Source organism: Pseudopodoces humilis, chromosome 8 (assembly GCF_049639895.1).
Source record: "Pseudopodoces humilis isolate 2021_Gansu_Grassland_sample_001 chromosome 8, ASM4963989v1, whole genome shotgun sequence".
Lineage (NCBI taxonomy): Eukaryota > Metazoa > Chordata > Aves > Passeriformes > Paridae > Pseudopodoces > Pseudopodoces humilis.
The window spans coordinates 13905565-13928818 of record NC_142207.1 but is presented as its reverse complement, the minus strand read 5'-3'; the positions used below and the strand labels follow the sequence as shown (position 1 = coordinate 13928818).

Genomic DNA, 23254 nt, shown 5'->3' with positions numbered 1-23254 from the left:
AGCTGTTGAACAGAGGGAGAATGAAAAACAGTGATTCTCTCCTAGACATTTAATCCCAGCTGAAATAAGGGGATTTAGGGGCTGGATGCTGAATGACTGCACTGATTTATCACATCTTCCACTACAGTCAGTTACTATGATCAGGGGTGAGATGGGAATATCCATTCGTGTATGGGGGAGAGAGGAACTGAGATTAGTCAAATAGGCATAACAGGTGTCCTCCACCTCAATAGTATAAAAAAACCATGAGAGTGGGCCAGTAGGAGCATGGCCAGTTGGACTAAATTGCTGTTGTAGGTCACTTCAGATTGAAAATACTCTATTCTACATCCTGTTGCATGATCCTTTTCAATTACATTTTGGGGACTAGTTATGAGAGATTGATCCCTGCCTTGCAGGGGAAAAATTCTCTGTTGTTCTCTGAGAAGATCCATGGGTAGCAAAGGCAGCTGGAGGAAACTGGTTTGGGTGACTGTCATGGCTCTCTGGCAGTTCCTCATATTCTGGGGGCAGTTACTAATGGTCTGCCTGAAGACCTGATGTCAGTAACAGGGACCTGCTTTTTTTTGCCTTAATCCCCTTCTTCCCAAAAGGGGCTGAATGTGATAGCGGGGTCTGTGGGTAAGGGGCTGTTCTGCTGTGCTCAGCAGAGCAAGGGAGACTCCAGCTTTCCAATGCTTTCTGCCTCTTGAGCAGTCGTGCCCTTTCCAGACAGGGCTGCCTCACTTTTTTATTTATTTATTTATTTATTTATTTATTTATTTATTTTTGGCATGATTAGGTTTTAGTTTTGATTCAGAGAGATGATATAATCGGCCCTAACCAGTTGCAGGGTATATCCCAGTCTCCTTACAGCTGGAGTTGCTTGGGGCATGGAAATAAATAGCTGCTGCCCTCCTCCACAGATTTTCCCAGACTTCTTGTGATGAATGTACCTGCCAGCCCAGAACATGAAATGCTGTTTTGTTCTAAGCCTGGGAGCAATCCACTTAGCTGCATGGAGAGGAAACTAAGAGAGAAGGGTGATAAGAGAAGTAGTCTGATAAGGATTTTTTTACAGGCTGTGGAGAGCTGTGTTGTGCAGGAAGGTGGCTGCTGACACTCTCAGAAGTGACACTTGGAGTGTCACACAGATTAGTGGTGTAAGGTCCCCAGTGGCTCTCAGCAGCCAGCTCTTGCCAAGCATGTGCATAGTGAGAAAAGGTGGAAGGAAGGTGGGACTTTCACTGCTCCAGCCACCCTCCCTCCCTGAGATCTCTGCACAGCTTTCTGTGTTTGAGAACCATCCAGCTGTTCTGGGAGCAGAACCCCACCCTGTCTGGACTAGAGACTAGTGTTAAATCAGGATAAGTGTAACTACACAACACAAGGCATATTAGGGATGTGGTTTGTGTCTTGGTGGTTCAGGAGAGAACTGGATTGCTATTGCCTTGTCTGCAAAAAGCATTAGATCAGCGAAAGACAAGCCTCAGTCATGCTTTTCAGCACAGCAGAATGTAAGAGGTCCAAGTTCTTCTTGACTCATCTGTAAACTTGTTTTCAAGCTATGATGTGTGGAAAAAGATCCTGAAAATTTTGAGCACAAGAATAAGGGTGACTTTTAAACTTTTCTTTTCTCAGCCTAAGGACCAAAAACATGCAACTATTTCTTTGTCTCTGCTTTGCTGTATCTGTGTTTGAAGTCTCCTTCTTCTCTCTCCACAGGTCCTTCAGAAGCTTGGTAAAGCAGATGAAACAAAAGATGAGCAGTTTGAACAGTGTGTGCAGAACTTCAACAAACAGCTGGTAAGATAATTTGCAACATGTAATTGCACCCTGGGTTTCAGTATTAGCTTCCAGTCATGTGCTGCAATGTGTAATTAAAGGCCATTAAGTTAAACAATGTCATAGGCCTATTGAAGTGACCCATAACTCATAACTTTTCTCTTACAAGAAACGACACTGTGACTCCAGGGTCCCTTTCATGGAATCAGTGAGAGAATCATAGAGCATGCTGAGTTGGAAGGGGCCCATCGTGATCATCAAGTCCAACTCCTGGTCCTGTGCAGGACACCCCATGAGTCACACCATGTGCCTGAGAGCATTAGCATTTGGATAATCCAAATGCTTCCTGAACTCTCTGGCTGGTGCTGTGGCCACTTCCCTGGGGAGCCTGTTCCAGCACCCAGCCACTCTCTGGGTGAAAAACCTTTTCCTGATACCCAGCTTAAACTTCCCCTGCCTCAGCTTCATCCTGTTTCCTCCAGTCCTGTCACTGGGCATGAGAGTGAAGGGATTGGTAAAAATAATACTTGTTCCAGACCCAATTTTTGAAAAACAAATAGTTCAACCAGAACACTTTCTTCAGTTAGCAGCTGCTTTGTAAAGTAATTTTTGCTCCTCCGCTGGAAGTGGGGATATAAGAGCAACATTGTGTCCCTGAAAGATGGATAGGGTGGGAAACAGAAATGAAAAAATAAAATGAAACAAGGCAGTTTCAGTTTCCTAAGCACAGTAAAGGACAGAAGAGACAAAGAAAGCAAATGGTGAGAAGGGAACATCCTTCCATGGCTAAGAGCTAAATCTGACTTCCTCCCCATACTTGCACAATCACTGTGTCAGGCCTGAGTCATTATTCTTCTGCGTGTCTGCCTCATCCCCAATATTTTAGTGCACAGAAATATTTTAACAGTGTAGCAATTTTTCCCCACCCTCCTACTTCCACAGCAGAAGGTTTTGATCTTCAGCTGGGTGTGTTTTATTTTTTATCTAGAGCCTTCAGCCTCCAAGAGGGGAAAACACCAGTTACCTTGTGGGTTTTGCTGGTGCTTGTTGTTAGGGGAAGCATTGCTTCTGTTTTGTGGCAGGAAATATGTGCCACAGCATAGCTCAGGTGGTGCTGAAGAAATCTGTTACCCTTTTGTGGCCTGACACATTTAGGACCTTTTTCTAGAGCTGTTAGTGGCAGCTGCATCATGTCTGTTGAGACTCAGCAGATGTGGTTATGTGTCGCAAAACCAGCTGAGTAGGGATTTGCCACAGCTGAATGTAATGAAAATCCTTCAGTCTGGCTTTGACTTATGTGTAACCAGAGCTGATTGCAGATTCCTGGACACTAATTCTTGTTCTCTTGGCAGCAATAGCAGCTATTGCTCCTGAAGCTCCTGCAGCATGTCTGTAGAATGTCCAGCAATGATACTCTCTTGTACATGCCAGAATACATTTTAATTGCTTTCTGACAACATGACATTACCAGATGTGATTTTTTTGGTATAATTTTTAAGCAATTAAGAAATAACCTTTTTAAAAGAGAAATACAAAAAGCCTCAAATCCAGATTTCTAGGTGTGACTGTCTGGGTTGGCTTTTTCAATTTCCAGAGCTGTGAGTTCCAGTGGTGCTGTGAGGAGCCTGTTAAAGGCTGCATCTTGTATCCCTTACATCTGAATTTTTTTCCTGTTTTATGGAGCAGACCATGAACTAAATTCCCCAAATAATTAATCAAAGAAGCTGGAGAATGCTCTGCATTTGCTACTTGGGGTGTGCTGGTTTTACTTAGGCCCTCAGTTTCCTTACTACTAAAACAAATGCAGACAATGCCTATTTTACAGGGCAAACCATGAGTGTGAGTTAGCTGGATTCTTAAGATATCCAGAGCTGAGGACTAGGGGAATAAAAAATCAGCCATATATACATATATATACACTTCTTTATATTTTTTTATGTATGAGGTGTATGTAGTATAGTTATCTTTGAGATTTCTATGACCTTTCATTACAAAGTCTGCTCCAGTGGGGAGTGGAAGCCTGAAGGAAAGCTGACCTTTTGCTGCAGGCTGGTGACAGAACATCGCTGCTCTCTTGTGGAACTGGCTAGGGTGTGAGCAGACAGTGACCTTGTTCACTGGCTGATTAGAGGTTCCTCTGACTCTAATGACTGTGTTGGACCACTTTGACAAATGTTTCTCTGTATAGGCTGTTGAGGAATGTAGTCCTGGTCTAAAAATCACTTAGACATTTTCAACCAAGGTATTTATGGTTCTCTCAAATAGTGGTAGAGTGGACATAAAGGAGGGCATTGCACTTCTTAGATAACTCTCTGTCATCAGGTTCATATAAGAGCACCACTCTGAGGTCCCTGAATGGTATGAACTTGTTAGCTCATATGGATTTGCTTTGTGACAAAAGAGCTGGACACAGCCATGCAGGTTCAGGGCATGCTTATCTCCTGAAGGCTTGACAAGCAGCAGAACTGCCCCTCATTACTCCCTCATGGAGATTCTTTGGCTATTAACCTACCCAAACATCTCTTTGAAGGCTCTCTCCCCCTTCCCTTTCCCAGTGTCACTTGTGTTCAGTCATTGGCACAAGGATCTGTCCCAGATATTGTCCTTGCCAACCTGGGAGCAGGAGTCCTGCTATAAAGGTGCAACTCAGCACCTGCCTGAGGTGTGCCAGGCTTTGGCTTCTCTTGTCCTTTGCTGAAGTGCTCACTGCAGGGACAGTGTGAGGCTGGTGGCAGCTCTTACACCTGGCACCCTGTGTGCTTCTGCCTGGCAAAGCAGCTGGGTTTTGATACCAGCTGCCACTTGTGTGTAAGTTCTGGGCTGGTTTACAGCCTTTCACACCAAGCACAGGAGAGGGAAGCTGCTGCTGGCACAAGCTGCGTCCATCTCTGCCTGCACCACGCTGTGTTGGGCACAGCCCCTGCTGCAAGGCAGGCAATGGGGACTGCATCTTCCCTCTTGCAGAGCAGGTTCCCATTACAGTCAGTAGCTCAGAGAGAGGGTTTCTTCCCAGACAAGAACCCTTCACACCCAGCAGTTTCCATTTCAGCCCTAGGTGGCAAAACAAGTTTAACAGCCTCCTTGTGGTACCCCAGGGTGGAACTTCTCACCAGTTGTTCAGGCTCTGGGTCTTAACAATTCTAAAGTTTTGCTGAGTGGGGGCTTACCTGGAGCTGTAGTTTCACTGCTTCCCCTCCCTGTAATTACACAGTCTGCTCTTCTAGCCCTACATTAATCTAATCTGGAACAGGACATTACCTCCTGCCCCCTCACATGTCGAACATCCCTGCTGATAATAAAATCCTTCCCCCTAGAACTGCAGAATCAGAGAGCTTATGTAAAGGGCTTGCTGTCTAAAATTAGGATGAAATAATTCCTTTTTAAGATTGGGAGAAAAGGGTTCTAGGAAACCTGTCTGCTACCAAGAAGCAGCTCTACAGTAAAATCACATACTTAGCTAGGGCTTGGTTTCAAGATAAGAAAGCACAGAAAGATATCAAAACACTTCAGTGTTTTTCTTTCACAGAGCTGTAAGTAATGGGTGGTTCATTAGGTCTTTGGGAAGGGAGAGAGGTTTTCCAGCCTCTCGAGCATAGCACTTTTAAATATCCATCTGTACACTGTCCTTCCTGTTATACCTGGTTGTGTTATAGGCTCATGGGTCTGAATTACACTGCGATTGCAAGTATGGCAATATCTGCTCAAACAAGATGACACTTGTGTGTTTAAACATCTCCATATTGAGCCATACCTCTGTAACTTCCCTCTGCACATCTTTCAGCTCTTTGATAACTGGGAAGTTGATTTGTTTTTCTGGTTCCAGTTTGACTCTTTTCCCTACTTTTTTTACCATTTGGTTTAAGAAGCATCTTTTAAATGTGCACTCAAGAGTGTTGAAAGTTTCTGTTTTGGATTGTATTTGACAGTGTCTAACTGCATTGTGAGAGGCATTTTGGAGAGAGCATTGGAACAGGCTCCCCAGAGAAGCCATCCCTGGAAGTGTTTGGGAAACACAGAGACATGGAACTGGTTTAGTGGACATGGTGATGTTCAGTAAAAGTTTGGACTTGGTGATCTTGGAGGACTTTTCCAGCCTTAATGATTCACTGATTAATGCAGAATTGTGGCAGTACTTGAGAGCTTACTATAGGCTGCTTGAAGAAAGCAGGTGCTGCATGCACAGAGAGAAAGCAATGGTCTTAAAGTTACCCCAAAATTTTATGGGAAGGCAATAATGCTTAAAATAATTTAAAAAATAAACCTTTGTGGCAAGGGAGCTGCTTTACTGGTGGACAGGAAAAAATCAACAGAAATGCCAGAGAGGAAACTGGACAGGAACCACAGGTCGCCAGGGGAGCTGGGAAAACAGGATTCAGGGCAAAACTCTGAACACGGGTCTCTCATTGAAAATCTTTCTGCTTATAGATCTTACAGGCTATAAAGTCTGTTCACTCTCTCTGTCAGGCTCTACTTATAAGAGACTTAGGTGACTCCGTAATGACAGAGATCAGCTGTAACTGTGAGTTTAAACATCAGTAAGAGGTGACTGAGACCACTCCATCTGCAGGATGCAGCACCACATTCTGGTGAGGATGCCTGGAGAACACAGAAGGCTGGTTCTGCATTGCTGCAATTGCTTGCTCCAGTTTTCAGCCCTGACTTGTAGGTTTTTCAGGTGATCTATCTAAAAATATTGATTAGACATTTAATTGTGGCGCTGGCTTTCTGCTCAGATGATACTTTTGTCTCCATGGCTTTGGAACTGGGTATTGAGACTTGAGGAGTTCTGAGTTTGGCTTGTGTCATGTGCTGGTGTGGCAGGGTTAGGGCAAGCATGGACACAATTTTAGAGGTGGTTTCTGATTTTAAACGTGGTAGTTTTGAATGTTACTGCTCCAAACATTGCAGTGCCCAAGTGTGTAGTGGGCAAGTTCTGCAGAGGACATTCCCTGCTGATAGTTTTTGATAACCTCCAAGTTGTGAGTTCAAATTTAGTTATTAAAAATGATACAGCTGCAGGATGATAATGTATCCATTGGTGGGACTTTGCATATCTTTTTCAAAACACGAATGCAGAAAAGACACCACTGCACCTCACAGCCTGCTGTCATTCTTCCTCCTTCCCAGTTTGTGCCTCACTGAGGGGGCACCCCAGCATAATGAATTTTGACAGCTGAAGCCAACTCCAAAGACAGGGAGCTCACAGGACATCTTCAACAGGTGCCTCAGAGCTACTGACTTCAAAAGATGTTTCCCATCAGTTCTCCCCACCACTCAGGCACCTCTTGTCTCAACTGAGCTCATGCTGAGATCCTTTGTGCTCCCAGTGCAGCTGTGCTCTTTAAGCAGAGGCTAAATCTGCCCAGCTGTTGAAGTTGCAGTGATAACATAGCTTTGTGAGAAATCCATCTGCTTCCAACAGCATGGCCCAAGTTGTTTTTTATGCCTCGAAAGTTCTGGATGAGTTTGCATTTGCTCTTTTCCTACTGCCATCAGCAAAGGAAACAAGGGGTTGGAAAGAGCTGGCCGGTTTTACAAACAGTCTCCTAGTCTGGGGAAACATTGGGAACTGGCCCAAATAGAGTACAAGAGGAGAGGAATTATGAGTACATTTGCTGGAAAAGTCCTAGAAATTCCTAGAACACAGAGCAAAAAAATGCAAAAAATGTGATAGCTTGAAGTTTCATGTGATCGTAGGACTGGTGTCTAGCCCATCTTCAAGACCAGTTTTCTTTAATTGGAAATGCTTGGGGGCTTCTTACACTCTTTTTAGCTGAGAGAATAACTGATGGTCTCCTTACGTTCACAGTCCGAAGGCACGAGGCTGCAGAAGGACCTCCGAACTTACCTGGCTTCTGTCAAAGGTAAGGTCTGCACGAGCAGAGGTCTCTTCCCTCTAATGCTTACCTATGCAGTGAGGTTTCTGCAGCCTTCCCCTTCCTGGTGTTTCCCCAGGCACGAGCTGCAGGACAGGTCAGCCTTGTCTGGGGGAGGATCTTTCAGAATCCTTTGGGGCCAGCTGGGATGGAATGGGGTTGTACTTTGATGCCAAACACGTGGCGCTGTCTTAGCAGATGGACATTCATGTGTCCTTCTAGGGGAGGATGAACACAAAGGGTTGATGCAACTGCACTCATGGTTCCTTTCTCCCTCTGGTTACCTTCCATCTCTGTGTCATCAAGTGTCAGACTCAGCAACTGTTGTAATGCTCCTGTGTCTCTATTCCTCAGCAAAAGGTTTAAATGTGAGGTACACGTTATTTTCTTCTTTGTCTGAACAGTTCCCTCTTCTTTCCTAGCTATGCATGAGGCCTCCAAGAAGTTGACAGAGTGTTTGCAGGAAGTTTATGAGCCAGATTGGCCTGGGAGAGATGACACAAATAAAATAGCAGAGGTAAGGCTTTGTCTAGGGTGTGGGGATGTCCTGCTCTGCTCTGCTCTGTCAGAAGAAAGGGACTTTGGAAGCTATGTCTGCACCACATTTTTTCAGGCATATGACTTTGCAGAAGAATTGGAGACAAACTCAGCACAGTGAAGAAAGGAAGGCTGAAAGGATGTGGCCTGTATGTTTGTAGGAGATTGTTGCCAGGTGTTTGTACATTACATAGAGACATACACTTATGCCAAGAAGCTGTTTGTTCCCCCCAGAGTGGCTAAATGGGGACAGAGGATTCCAAAAGGGTAGGGCCAACTGGATGTGGTGCTTATATGCTGTGTAAGAGAAAGGGGCAGATAAGACCACAGCAAAAGCAGTCAGAGCAGCCAGTTGTGTAGCTGCACAACCCCTCATGGCAGTAGCACCAGCTGCCTTGTTTCAGTTGTTCCCTTGTTTGGCTGAGCCATGTGTCACCCCAGACTGCTGTTCTCATCCCTTGGCGAGGTGATGCCTGCCCCACTTGCCCAGGTGTTTTCTGGGGAGCTTAGGGCACAGCCTGTCATTTGGCAGTGTGGATCCCCCTTGGCATGTGCCTGTGGTGGGTCCAGCTGGAGGCAGCACCCTCTGCTCTCTTGCTCAGCTGTTCTGCTGAGCAGCAGCTGTGGCAGTTCAGCTTCTGGATTCATTTGCCATGAGGCTACAGGACTGGGCTTATCTGCAGCTGTCTGTGGCATTGGAGTAGTGGTGAAGGACTAGACAAGAGAGCAGGAGGAGGATTTTTTCCTTCCCCTTCTTTCCCCTGCAGAAAATCTCACCTGAAATAACATCTGTATCTTGCCCAGGAAATAATGACTTCAAAGCAGATAATTCAAACAAAACCTGAATGTTTCCAGGTTGATTTTTTCATTAACGTGGAGACTTTGCATTAGGTAGTACTGTTGCAGTAAATAATTGAGTTGTATTTCGGCTGGTTTGGCTTCACAGTCTCTGTTGGCCTTGTTTCTTCCTGAGCCGTTGTGGTGCCTCTTGAGAGATTTACCCTTCAGAAAATTTGAGCCAGAGAGGTCAAAGGGGACATATCTTGAGAACTAGTTACTCCTTTGGGTCTGCAAGAATGTTTCCAGCTTTCCACCTCCCTCTTTAATTCCTTTTTTGTTTTGCTTGTGAAAAGATAGGTGCGAGAGAAGAGTTACTCCTGCCAAATAAAAAGCATAAAGTGGGAATTTTTCCTGAATGTTTTAGCCAAAACCCTTTGTTTAAGTGGAAAAATGGGAGAGAGGGGTAATTTTCATCTAGTCCAAGGTGTTGATAGGAAATTACTGTCGCTGAACTAAAGTTAAGGATAAAGTGGGCACAGCTCAGGGTGCAAGCCTTGGCTGTGGGCTCCATTGGGATGTGGAGGCAGGTGGTGTGAGGGCTGAAGACTGCTAGTGTAGCTTTCTGTTGTTCATGGTTCTTCAGAAAGCTGTATTATTAATATTGTAATATTTTAATATTATTGTATTGTAATGAAAAACAGAAAATGCTGCCTTGTGGTGTCAGGTGTCCCTTTTTTGTAGCTGCTGGGAGAAGGAGGCAAAACCAGCCTGACAATCATCTTCCATTGTACTGACTTGAGTTTACCATTGCAGGGGAAAGATAGGGCTTCAAAGGCATTTTGTCCTTGGAGAGGTCACCTGAATTAGCTGCATCAGGCTTTCTCATTTCTGCCAATATCTCTGTTATCATTAGTTCCAAAGAAATTACTGTTTCTTAAGTGCTCTGAGGGCCCAAGATTGTTGGTTGTAGCACTGACAGAGAAAAACAGAAATGTGGAGCCCTGTGTTCTTAATAGTTAACTCATTACTTTTGTTTTTCAGAACAATGACCTCCTATGGACGGATTTCCATCAGAAGCTGGTGGATCAAGCACTTCTGACTATGGATACGTACCTGGGCCAATTTCCAGATATTAAAGTAAGATTCTCTTTAAACTATTCGATCTAGAGAGTCACAGCAGATAAAAAGCTCTAAAGATCAATTTCTTACATCCCCATCTTCTTTAGGAGAATGTGTGCTGCCCTTCTCCAAGGTCTTCTTTGAAAGCAGCCAGATCTCTGCAGCTCTGGGTTAATTGAAAATGTTTTGTTCTATTTTTGGGCTTAAAACAAGAGTGAAGAATGCAGGGGAAAGATGATGAAGAGAAAATATAAGTGTGAAACAGGAGGATCCATGAAATTCCCTATTGCATCAGAGTGCAGGGAGGGCAGTGTCAGCAATAGCTCAGATCTCAATCTCTCTTTTTGGCCCTTTTGTCTTTTAAATTCCTTGTAAGCAGAAAACATTGAGGAGGCAGTTAGTGGCAAATGTACTAAATGAGTGGAGGCTGGTGTGGAGGGCAGATTCCTGTGAGGCTTTGAAGTCCTGCTGTGTGTGTAACCAGCCTTTTTCAGGGAAGGGAGAATGCTGGATAGGTGTCTTTTTGGGAGAGATTGTGTCCAGGGACTTGGGTTTGAATGATGTCCCGTGACCTTCCCTTCCCCCACAGTTATCTCCTCTCTGTTCATTTAGAGGTTATGCAGGAAATGTCTTCACCATATGGAAGCACTAGTAATGATATCAACATATGGGAAGTATCAGCTTGGCTACTTGCCAGTGAAAGCAACCCTTTCCCCACCACATGTCTCTTAAAACGTTTGTCAGTATTTGTTGCTTCAGGAGGATAGTGCTGTATCAGATGGGGGCAGGTCACAGGCTGGTAAAATGATCACTAACAGCAGCGTCCTTATCTCCTGGGACTCCCTGTTTTTGCTTCATTTTTCCAGCCTCTTCTGCCCCTGGAAGTCTGAAGTGGGGAAGGGCTGTGGCTTTCCACCCACTGAAGGCTGTGGGACTGATCTCCCTGGGGTGTGATGCCATGTACCTCAGTCAGAAGTGCAAGCTGTGCTGCTTCTTCAGCAGGATGGCTTACTTTGGGCTTGCTGTAGACTCAGATTTTGGCACTGCTTTGGACCAAATCCCATTTTACCAACCTCTCTGGCTGTACATTGGGTCATCTCAGAGTGTCACTTTTTTCCATGTTGAGTATCTTCAGAATTTTTAAATTTTGCTAGAATCCTGCTGAGGTTTTACAGTGGGATTTTAAAAGGAACACAAGAGTGGGAGCACCCAAATTCCACCAAAACTCAAGGTATTAAGTACTGAGCACCTTCAAATGCATTAAGTTTTATCCTGCTGAGAAAGAATAATGGGTTCCTGTTGGCATTACTATCACAAAGCCTTTGTGTAGGAATTAAAAGGTATGCAGTGAAAACCATCACACATGCCTGTAAATGCTGGCCGTTTTCTCTCTGAATTAAACAATGATGTTTGTTTATATTAGAAGGAAAAGCTATGACCTTTGTACTGAAGTTGTAATTATGTCTGCAAACTAAGATTCTTGCTACACCATTTTCTGACACTGATGGTTTCACTCTGTTGACATCACCACAGTTGCCCTCAGCAGCCTGAATTTCACCCATGGGTCTGAAAAGTATGGGAACAAATAGGTATGCAAAGATGAATAAATATTAAAGTATTGCTAGAGGCAGCTGATTTCTGAATGGGTCACTAGAGAGTTTATTACTAATGTTCTTTCTCAGTTGTCAGATGATGCCCTACAAAAGGTGAATTTTATGTTATTGCATAAAAGCAATTTCATGTGCAATTCAACTAATGTTTTAGAGCGCACTACTCACCTCTGCTTCCCTTCCTAAAACGAGTGGCTTTATGTAGGTTCTTAAAGTAAGATATGGATGTGTTTTGCTAGAGTTGACTGTTCCTTTAAAATGGACTTTCAGTGGTATGAACCTAAAAAGCTCAGTATGTTCTTATGGGTAATTCAGCTGGATGCAACATTCTCTACCCCAGAGCAATAAGAAGTGTTTGAATTCAAATACATTTTTGTCAAGTGGTAGAAACTCCTAGAAATGCAGTTGTTGAGCATTGCTGTGCCTGAACAGAAGTATAGCTAGGCCTCACATAAGGAATTAGAGTTCTTGAGATTGTCAGGCAAAAAAAAAACTCTCCAGTCTTATGTTATTTACAGAATATTTGAGTTGTTTTTTTTTGTTATGATAATAATTTTCTGCTTTTTGTTTTCCACAAAATGAAATTTTCTGCTTTTACTGGAATTCTGGCATTACTCTGGTAAAATAAGTTGATTTCTGAGAGAAGAGGGTTTTAATTTAGTTGTGAAAAGGCTTGTTTTTATTAATGGCCCAGTAACTAAAATGTGTGATGAGTTAGATCATGCATGCATTATATTTTTTTGCATTCTATCATGTTCTGAATCCATCTTTACTTGAGGGGCTGTAAAAGTTCCCTTGGATTTTTTGGACTTGAAAAGGGATCCACAGCAGGAATGTGAAAACAGAGCATGCCTTTAGTAAGGAATTTTTGTGTGTTAAAGAAAATAATTTATCCAGTGTTGGGTGTTCAGCCCTGAACAAGGCTTCCCCATCTTCTCTAACTTGACAAATGGGAATGCAAAAAGTACTTTAAACTTTCTTTGCAGGTCAGCGTCTGTACTTCTTGGAGTAAGACTCTTCTTGCATAATCTTTAATATTTCTGAGTGAGTTTTTGGTTGGTTTTGCACAATATGCAATAAGAGTACAGGCCTCTGCAGTGAGGCCAGAGAATATGATAAACTACAGCCCAAGTTCTGAATAGCTGTGGAATTGGGGATTTTATGTCTTGCACAGAAAACCGGTGCTCTACTAGCTGTAAAACCAAGTGTCAGTAAAGAAGGGTGTGGAGAGCAGAAGTTTTTTGTGATGGCTTGGCTTTGGTTTGGGTTGCTTTGTTTTTTGAAGGAGGCTCAAAAGAAGATGGATTTGTTGCAAAGTAGTAAAGTCTGTGGGAGTTCAGCTGTTACTTTGGGGTGGTGGTGGGTGCCTGCTGCTGTCCCAGGGTCATACGAGGGAGCCCTGCAGCCTTCCAGGACTGGGCTAAATCCTGTTAGTGCCATCACAGGCATTGGAGTGATCAGTGGTCATGCCAGGAGGGCTCACACCCACGTGGGGGTGGGTGTTAGAAGTCTGGGAGCTGCATAAACATGGAGGAGTTATTTTGTTTGAAAGACGGGTGACATTGACTCCAACTCCGTGGTGGGGTAGCTGGGAAATCTGAAGTGGCTGTTGGCCGTGTCAGAGGTGGGGAAAACTCCAGTTGTCTCTGCTAGGCTGACCTAGGGGCAAAATGGTATCTCTTAAATGCCAGATGGGACCATGTTTCCTCTGGTGTGTTTGTAGGATGCATCACCTTGCATCTCAGATCACTGTGCAGCTGGAAGCCCCCTCCAATACCTTGTCTCCTGGCTGGCAGTGCAATGACTGGGAGGTGTCTTTTAGTGACCTCGACTGTGGAGTGGCTCAGCTTCTTTGTGACTCTTCTCTTGGAGTGAGCAGAGCATTTAGAAGAGAGTTTGGGTGTGCATATGGCTGAGATCCTGCAGGCCTGCTGTGACTCAGCCAGGGCTGCAGCAGCGTTTGCTGGAAGTGCAGAGGAGCATGTGTGGGAGATGTGCGAGCTGCTCCCAGCTGGTCTGGCAGAGAGATCAGCCCTGAGTGCAGTTTTGCAGTGTATCTGCAGGAGCCTGGGGAGAGGAAACCACAGCTCCCTGCCAAGCACAGGAGAGAAGAGGATTCTGCTTTTGCCAGTAAATCCCAGTGCTGATTCCTCATTCTGCACTTTCTGTGTCCCTGGGTTTTGTGGTTAATTAGAAATCCTCCTGGCTTCTTGCCATGCCTTTTCACTCTCTTATCCAGCCTGTCTCTGGACTACTGATTACTGACGCCGGTCCAGGCTCTCTGATCTAGGGGGAAAGTGTTATGGTCAGGCTGGGAAGATGTGTGCTCCAACCCAGATAGTCTGGAGTGCTTGCAGACTGTGTTGGAGTCAGGGGGCTGAGGGGATGGCTAGTTCCTAAAACAGGGAAGCCCAGTGGGCTAGAGCCTCAATAAAGTGCAACTCTCCTGGGAGAGAGAGCCTGAGGCTTCTCGGTTCAAGAAGGATAACACAGGATCAGGCCACAGGCCTGACTGTCTGTCCTGGATTCTCAGCCATGGATTTGTCAGGACTCCATTTCTGAATCTAAGTCTGGTACACAGTCAGCTCCCTCCTTGTATTTGTTTTGGCTTCAGTGTTGCGTGCTGGTGACCTGGTGCTGTGGGTTTTCCTTTGCACTTCCTGTGCTTATATGCTGGTGACAGCAGACCTCTGCCTGTGGCTGCAGTCACTACTGCCTGCAGCTTCTGTTACAGGGTCCAAAAGGCTGTTCATAGCATATCCTGAGCATGTGGACAAGTGCTTCTGCTGTGCTGGCAGCAGAAATGCCTTTTTTTGTTGTACCTTATCTCTCAGGCTTCCACATGAACTAGTGAGCTGGTTAGTTAGAGACTGGCTGCAGCCCTCAGGAAGCCCTGAAAAATAATGAAGGAACCTGTAGGATGGAGGTACACTGTGGGGCTTAGGAAGCAGTGGAGCTGAAGTTCTGAAAACATGCATGTCAGCCAGAGGTGGGGCCTGTTGGCTGGATCCCTTTGCCTTCCCTTGGTGGGTCCTCTCTCCTCCTGAGGCACCTCTGAAATAGTGCTTGCCACAGATGGCTCCCAGGGCCTCCTCTCTGGGCAGCCTGTGTGAGGATCCGGGGAGAGTCCTTGTGTGGGCAGAGTGTGGGGTGTTCTGAACTTGGGTGAAGAGGAGGGGATTTTTCCTGGGAGGTTTTGCAGTTTTGGCTGCTGGGGAAGATTGGTGTGACTCTTTTCTCTGTCTTTCTAGTCTCGTATCGCAAAGCGAGGAAGGAAGCTTGTGGATTACGACAGTGCCAGACACCACTTTGAAGCCCTGCAAACTGCAAAGAAGAAGGATGAAACCAAAATCGCAAAGGTAAAGCAATCAGGAGGATTTGTAGCCTTCCTTTCTTTTTGGGAGGTCTACATTTGCCGACTGAGCAGCTTTTAAGTTCACCTGTACCTCTTCATTGTGTTTTCAAAGAATTCACTCATATTGGAAAGGACCTTTAAGATCATTGAGGTACTGTGAACTGGTGTGGTTTTGCTAGGTATTTCCTTCCATTTGTTTAGTTTTCCTGGAAGGCAGGATGGCCTCTGTTGGGTTGGTTCAGACTCACCATCATCAGTCTGCATGTCTTGGCCAAATGCTTGGGCATGGGTTTTACCACATGCACAGAAGAAAAGTCTCTGTGCCCCTTGGGGAAGAAAAATCTTGCAGCACTCCAGAAAAATGTTACAGTTGGTCCGCTTCTTGGGGCTCTATCTCCCCATTCTAAAGCAGTGGTAAGAATGTTTGAGTGTTGCTTGAGGTTGGTTGTGTTTGTGAAGTCCTCTGATATCCTAGGAGAGAGACCCTTAGGAGTGTGAGTGACAAGTACATTGATGGAAATGCACCCTATGCACACTTGATGAATGTATTCTGTTGTCTGTTGGTCGCAATTACTGGATAATAAACATGGTTAAAAGCAGAAAAATAAGTTTTCTCTTGTCAGGTTTCTTTCCTGCCTGTGATAGCTTGATCCAGGGTTTGCCCAATATTCAAGTGAAGGATTTTATTTTTAATGAGATTTACTTTAATTAAAAATAAAGTTTACATTTTTTAATGTAGCAGAAGAAAGATAATTGTGCTAATTTTGTTCTAGAGTAGGTGCATGAATTGAATACTGCCCCTAAAATGAGTTAGGGATTTCTCTTGTACTCTAAATGTATTTGAACCCGTGTGCTTCCCTTCACAGGACACTTCTTGACACAACAGAATAGTCCAGGTCTGGGGAGACATCTTTAATTCTCTTCAATGTGGGCCATGGTAAATTGACTCTTCAGGGTAGAAGCAGTACAGGAAAGAAAGACCCTGGATCTGTATCTTTTAACCAGGCTGACAAGAGTTGTCATCCTTTGCTTAGGGTTATTTTGGTATGGGGGAATAGGAGCTGTGTAAGAGATCCTGGTGTTTTTCCTGCATAGAAGAAATTAAGATACATCTCTACCCCGAGTGAAACATGTGCGTTTAGTGGCCACAGTACTTTTATTGTTAAGCTGCAAGTCATCAGTGATCTACACTGCACTGCATGCACTGTGATTAACCTTGACAGACAAAAGGGAAGAGAGATTGATGGCCCAAGTGTCATTGCATCACTTGTGTGGCAAAGCAAGTCTTGATTCTGTATGCAAGGCATGAGGCCCAGCTGGTTGTGCCTTCAGTTCAAAGCAGTAATTCATTGTGTTTGGGGTAAGAGCAGAATTTCCCTGGGGCATGTTATTTTATTGGTGCATGCCAGTGGGATCTTTGCTGCAGTGGAGACAAGTTTTCCTAGGAATTGATTTACTCAGGCTGGTTCCTGGTGCTCTGTAGCAGAGGTTTGCTCCCTTTATCACTGCTGCACTCACTGTTGCCCCAAATGCTCATCTAAGATGATACAACAGGTATATAAAACAATACAGTTTGAAGAGTGAAATATTGAGTTATGAGTTGGTGCTCTATTCATGATGTAGCTTGTGAAGGGGTCTCTCAACACCTGATCAAACTCTTCTCGTTAGCCAAAACGTGCACTGGATGAGATCCTTCCAGCCTCTGTAATTTAGGCCCTAAGCTCATGCACAGGATAATACGTGACACATTGCACTGTCCTGCTCCTGCAAAGACGGGAGCAACAAGTCCCAGGGAGTTATGTATGTGTGGCCTTCCCAAGTGGGCAGTTTCCACTGTCCAGCCTGTGATCTGGCATTTCCAGGCACGCAGCTCTGCAGGGCTGTGGGCAGCAGCTGGGGCTCAGCGTGCACTCAGCTGCTGTAGGAAGTTCACCTCTCTGTTTCTACGCCTGGAGTTTTGCTCTTGTGACCTTTGAATTAGGATTGTTCCAGTGTAAGTTACTTTGGAATGTGATGACAGACCCCTATGAAAGAGAAATCATGTTTCTGATACAGGATACAAGTGGGAACTGCCTTGATTAAGGTTTCATGGTATAGTAACAGAAACAGCAGTGCAAATACTTTTTGGCACTGCATGGTCTCTTTATTCTTGTGTAATATATGGATGTTCTTTTCCCACCCAGGACCCCTGCCACTTATTGCTAAACTTACATTCTGCTATTAAAATAAATCACTGTGGACTTTCAGCTGTTGCATGCAAATAATTATGATGGTTAATTAATCCTGACCTCTCTTTAAGGAGCTCCAACTTCACAGCCATGCCTTGGAGTAGGGTTGTCTGTGTGCTAGGTCACTAACAACTGTATCTGTTGCTCTTACAGCTGCCTGGCTGGTCTGCAGTATCCAGCCCACATGGGAACATTAATTACTGCTAAACTTGGCATGCTTCAAAGGATTCATAACTGATCAGTCCCAGGATGTTTGTTTTTTTCTCTCGCCTTGGTGATACTGGTTTGGCCCAGCCTCTAAATACTCTCTGTTGTGATTTTAATTTTTTTATCCTAAAAGATATATGTTTGTGTCTCTCTTGTTCTCTGTTTATTTTTTTTTTCTTTTTTTTTCCCACTCAAACATGCTCCCTCCCCCAGCCTGTTTCGCTGCTTGAGAAAGCTGCGCCTCAGTGGTGTCAAGGGAAGCTACAAGCTCACCTCGTTGCACAAACTAATCTGCTCCGAAATCAGGTGACTGCTGATCTACCTGGCTCTAACCCTGCATGCGCTATTCTGGGCTCTAGATTGTACCATGCAAGTAATCTCTAGGCAACGTTCACTCTAGTCCTCTCTGATAAGTGTGTCCTTGACACTTCTTAGCCACGGTGGGCACCTGGAAGTTGCTGCCCAGTGAATGAATCTGTGCCTGCCCGATTGATTTCTAGTCAGGTGTGTCAATACTGGACTGTTGTTTTCTCCCCCTGAAATGAAATGTAGATGAAGAAAGGCTGTGGAATAACTCCAAGGCAGAGGGTGATGTAGTACACAGTTTCTCCAATTAGTGCTTCCATTTTGCTCTAAGAGAAGCAGTCAATTTTTATTGTTGCTGTTTTGAAAAAAAAAAAGAAAAAGAGGAAATGCTGAAAAATTTGCCTATGGATTCATGTCATTGAATAAAACCACAAAAAAATAACATTGAGATTTCTGTGGCTGCTGAGTTAGCTTGCAACATTCTCCTGTGGTAAAGTTCACATTTCCCAAATGAGCGCTGTCCTGGCTGTTGTGGTTTAAAAGATACATTTTTAAATATAATTTTGGTCTGCACAGGAGAAGAGATGGGCCCAGATCAGGCAATTTGCACCCTGTGTGACATCTTTGAAAAGTTCCAAGCTGAGGTCAAGGTGCTGTCATCTGGCAGAACTTAGGTTATAGCATCTTGAGGAACATGATCAGCTCAGAGGAACTGCTGGAAATAAAAATTTCAATCCTACTTGCATAGAAGTGTGACTTTCTGATAAAATCTTGATCATTGTTTCCATTGGAACACATTAAGGGATAAGAGGGAGCTGTCAGGAGACAGTTGGTGAGAAGAAAATGCTTTCAATGAGCAAGGGATAATAAATCCTTACCCAGACTGGGAGAGCATCAGCTACCTGCTCACAAGTTCCTGGTGAGCTCATATGTTCTCATTCGAATGCTCCTATGTCTTCACATTCCTTGTCCATGGATGAATTGCAGTTTAGAAATGCCTTTCACCTTACGAAGCTCCTGGGTTTTTCACAGTTACTTTTTTACTTTGGATCAGGGAAAAGACTCCATTACCACATCAGTAAAGCTTGGGGAAAGACCAGCTGTTAGCAGCCCCGCTTAAGATGCAGAGCAAAGGGAGGAAATATGTATTCATTCTTGACTGAAGGGAGAAGGACACATGGCAGGCTGCCGGGGGCTTTCCCTGTGCCTCTGCTGGCCCAGCTGGGGACTACCTGCACACTTGTGGTTCCTGATTGGTCTGTTTGATTGGTGGTATTTCTGGAGGACTAGCAAAAAAATCACAAATATATATATATACATATAGTCTATCAGCTCTTGGGCATTTTTCCTCTTCTCAGACTTGGCTGTAGTGACTGCTATAAATGCAGCACACACAGACTGTCCAGAGAAGCAGTACCTGTGAGTGCCCTCTTAATCCATTGCCTGTGGATCTTAGGCTACCAAGAGTCCATAATTTCACTGTACTGGGTGACTTTGCCCTACAGCATGTGCAAGGGACTGTGTAATCTTTCCACCCACTGTGATGTGGGGGTGTTAATCTCCTAATACATGGCATTAATATTTTCAGTGACTACAGATATTTATTTTCAAAACAGGTCCTTTTATTCCTCAGCTAAGTAATGCTATTGCTAACCCTAATTTTTTGTTTCTATTTGTGTAAGTATTTGGGGTTTTCTTCTTTGTTTTTTTTCTTTATTTTAATTTTACTTTTGGTTGGAAACCAACAAAAAAACCATAATAAAGAACATTAGTTGTATTCTGAACCTGTAGGTTTTCCAGCTTGCCTTCACAAACATTAGTAGATAGGCAGAAATAGGCTTCAGTTTTTGTATTTGTATGATTTCAAGACTGAAAGTGTTAATGACAGCCCTAAATGTCATTAACCTCTTGATGAAACTGGGAGGGCTGATGACACTGGATTTATTGAGAAGCCTAAAATAGTCTCCTTATACCAGCAGCTGTGTTGCTGTCTCTTCTTGCCTGATAATAGCTCAATGCAAAAACGGGGTCAGTGAGATCTGATGCTTCTACTGTAAAGCAAGGTCCCTCCCTCCAGTGTGCAAACTTCTGGCTCTTTAGGCCTTTAGCAGATAATAACAAAAACAACACAGTGGGGATTTTTTGGGAAGTCTGCTGTGGGACTTGCTATTGCACACTCCTAGTTAGAAATGTCAGTGACTGTGCTTTTTGAAACAAAGAGGAAAATGGCTTAGAACAGCAAATTCTTGCTTTTGACTAAGCTCTGCTGACATGTTTAATGCAGACTGAAAGGCAACATACTTGGTGCTGCAGTGATAACAGAACAATATCTTTGTTTGTAGGAGAAAGTTAACAAGTTGAGTCCTGAGAGGCAGGTCTGGTTAGGACTGGTGGGGCTCAGGCCTGGAGGGAGTCTTCCTGTTCTCTTCCTTATCCCTGCCTCTGGGATATCTCAACTATTTACTGAGCAGTGCCTAATCACCACAGTTCACAACATAGTCTTTGAAGTGAAATAGTCAACAGACTGCCTGAAAACAACAGGCTGGACATAACCAGACACTCAGGAGGGCTGAGATGTCTGGTAGGGCAGAAACAGTGTGGAAAAATTGCCCCCTGCCACAACTGAACTGGTTGTGCTTGGCACTCCGAGCTTTGGCTAGGTGAAAGGTCAGGAAAGCATTTGTTGTCCATCTCTTGCTCAAACCTTCCCCCTTTCAGGCAGGGAGAGGAGAGAAAGATTTTTCTGAGATCATATTTCATGGGTGTGGGCATTAAGTCCTGCCTCGGTTTCCCCTCAGGGTGGCGAGGATGGCAGCTGAAACAGAAAGTGCAGATGTGGCAGTGGGCTCTTTCCTAGAACCTGTCTCTGCCTTTCCCCACCTCACTCCCTGAGCTGGCTTTTTCTCTAGAAGGGTTTGTGACCAGGCTGATGTCCGGCTTTAGCTCTGGCTGGAAGCAGTCAGGCCTATCAAGTGCCAGGATTGCAGCTTCATTCCAGCAGAATGAAATCCCAGTGGTGTGAAGATCCCTGGGCTGACTAAGGACTGAAGAATTAGTTCAATGCTCTGCCTGGGGATGAGAGCACTAGCTGAGCCACAGGCCCTGGATGGATCCCTGATTCCTACAACTACTCTGGAGTGAACGTTGCCTGTTGATTTTGCCTTTGCCTCGGGATGTCACAACATTCATTGCATAGAACTTGCTTTCTGGGTTCTTTGACCTTATAAACAGGTAAACGAGAGAGGGAAAGAATGTTAATGATATTCACCACGTCTGAAAAACTAACAGCATTCAATGATGCCTCATTTCCCAGCTTTCACATCTCCTGGGTTGATTGTGGTTCCAGTGTAGTTTGGAAGTTAGAATAAGATAAAGCCAAAGGGTGGACTTGTTGGGTTGGGTTTTTTTTTTTTACTCCCTTTACTCCCTAATGGTTGCATTAGAAACATTCATTCATAAAGGTGTTTTAAAGAACGAGTCTTTGTGATCATTGTCTGTCATTCAGCATAAACTGTGTCTCTGTTTAAAAGACGTTTTGTTTGTTTCGTGCAAACCCTCTTGAAATGTTGAGTTTTTCAGTGAGTGTAGCAGCGAAACAGGGGTTTCTGGGTGGAAGCATCATGACCCCTTCTCCCCTTGCCTGTTCCTCACCAGGTCTTAATTTTTGAGTACCTCCCGGATGTGTCTTTTTACAAGGGAAACGTTTTCCCCTGGTCTTGAGGACAGAGCCTTAGCCTTGCCTCTGGCAGCAATGAGCAACTCTTTGGCAGGTGAAGCTAGCTGGAAAGTAGGAGCTCCTGTGGTTTGCTCTTGAGTCAGGAGAGAAATGGAAAGTGAAAGGATCATTCCCTGTATAATAGAGAGTGATTCCTGTGAGGAACAGGATTCTGAACTGCAAAATATTTTTAAGTCCTTTCTCCCATCATTCCTGTCATTGTATGTAACTGTCACTAAGGAGCAGTAAGCGGGATTTCTGTAATTAAGCTGACACAAAGAAGATAAAATTTGATTTCATAGAAGGTGTAGGAATCTGACTGCAGGCTGGTAGGGAGATCCAGCTTCCATAGCTTGTGGGCTCTTTGCAGAGGCCTGTGGTGGTGTGAAATTCCTGCTGTTGTTATGTATATAGGCACTTGTGCTGACCTTCCAAGTTGCTCATGCAAAGATCTTGTCATTCTACATCCCACTACATGACAGAATGCTGTGCTGCTATAGACTACAGGATAGAAACATTTTAATTAGAAAACTTTAAGTCAGGGCACTGAAAAGAGAAAGAGGTCACCTAGGACAGATGTAGGAAAGAGCACGTGCTTGTTGCTGGTGTCTACTGCCAGCAGCAGAAATCAGGAGTGTCCTTTATGTCACTGAAACCTGACTATTCATCCATCGATGTTGGGATCTGTCAGTGTCTAGGTCCAATGAACAGGTCAAATTTAAACTCTCATCTGGGAGAAGGAGATCTGTTTTAGTGTTGGGGCCGACAGCTAGCCAGGGATTGCACTTGTGTGAGACCACTGAAATCAAGACGTGCTGCTGAAGCCCTGCAGCCTGGCCTCCCGCTGGCACAACTCATGCTTTGCATACCCTTCCTTGCTTCTCCAGTCAGCTTTGTGGGAGAGCTGTATCAGCCAAGGATGCAGACCTCCTCTCTTCCTCATAAGAGATGGGGTTTGGCATGACCTTACCTCAGCAGAGCCCCATGAGGAAGGATTCGTCTCTAATGCCATTTGGGATGGATTTCAACTCTTTCTGAGATCTGACAAGGGACAGAGGCCCCTATTATCTTCATCTGTATCCAGGCTGGAGGCTGAACTGCCTGACCAACTCCATTCAGTTTTTGAAGTCAGGGAAATTTAAAGTACTCGAAACACAGCAGTGGTTGTGAATTATTTGCTGAGTGTATAAATGGGGAAATCCATTGAGAGAGCCTGCGAGGAACACATTCAACCTGAAGGGTCACTTACAGTGCAACCCTGGTCCCTGGGAGACTCATTTGGGATACTGGTTACCTCATGGCAGAATCTTGCCTGGTCTCCCAAAGATGCCAACAGGATCACAGCTGTTCTAGCCCTTCAGGGTACTTGTCTGTGCTGAAGCTGACAATCTCCCTTCTCTGTTACTAAGGCTGAAGAAGAGTTAGTAAAGGCTCAGAAGGTGTTTGAAGAGATGAATGTTGATCTGCAGGAGGAGCTGCCTTCACTATGGAATAGGTGAGTGCTGGAAGTTTTCACAAGGGCTGGTTGGAAGGAGATGAATATTCAAGCTCTTGGATCAAAGTTCTTCTTAACCTGCACTGGGTGTCTGATCTTTTTTTGGCTGAATTGTCTCCATATGTCCCCAGACACAGGTTCACTCTTGTGCTTTACTTCATGATTTTCCTGAAAAACATGATTTTACCATAAAGAGAAACTGTATTTCTCTGCTTTGTCTGCTTAATCCCTTTTCCCTACCAACTCTGCTCAACTTTCTTGA

At 44.4% G+C, this 23254-nt stretch overlaps 1 protein-coding gene across 15 annotated transcripts in view; it reads left to right on the top strand.

Annotated features, from left to right (window-relative positions):
• The window catches only part of BIN1 (bridging integrator 1), a 93416-nt gene that overhangs the window by 36081 nt on the left and 34081 nt on the right, over positions 1-23254 (top strand). For 8 of the 15 annotated variants that reach the window (XM_088058473.1, XM_088058471.1, XM_088058470.1 and 5 more), the window contains exons 2-7: positions 1705-1785; positions 7574-7628; positions 8063-8157; positions 9999-10094; positions 14938-15045; positions 22907-22992. In XM_088058473.1, the coding sequence (XP_087914599.1) occupies positions 1705-1785; positions 7574-7628; positions 8063-8157; positions 9999-10094; positions 14938-15045; positions 22907-22992 (521 nt within the window). Of the gene's footprint in view, positions 1-1704; positions 1786-7573; positions 7629-8062; positions 8158-9998; positions 10095-14937; positions 15046-17689; positions 17783-22906; positions 22993-23254 lie in introns of all 15 variants that reach the window. The other 7 variants (XM_088058467.1, XM_088058465.1, XM_088058466.1 and 4 more) reach the window with 1 other exon arrangement.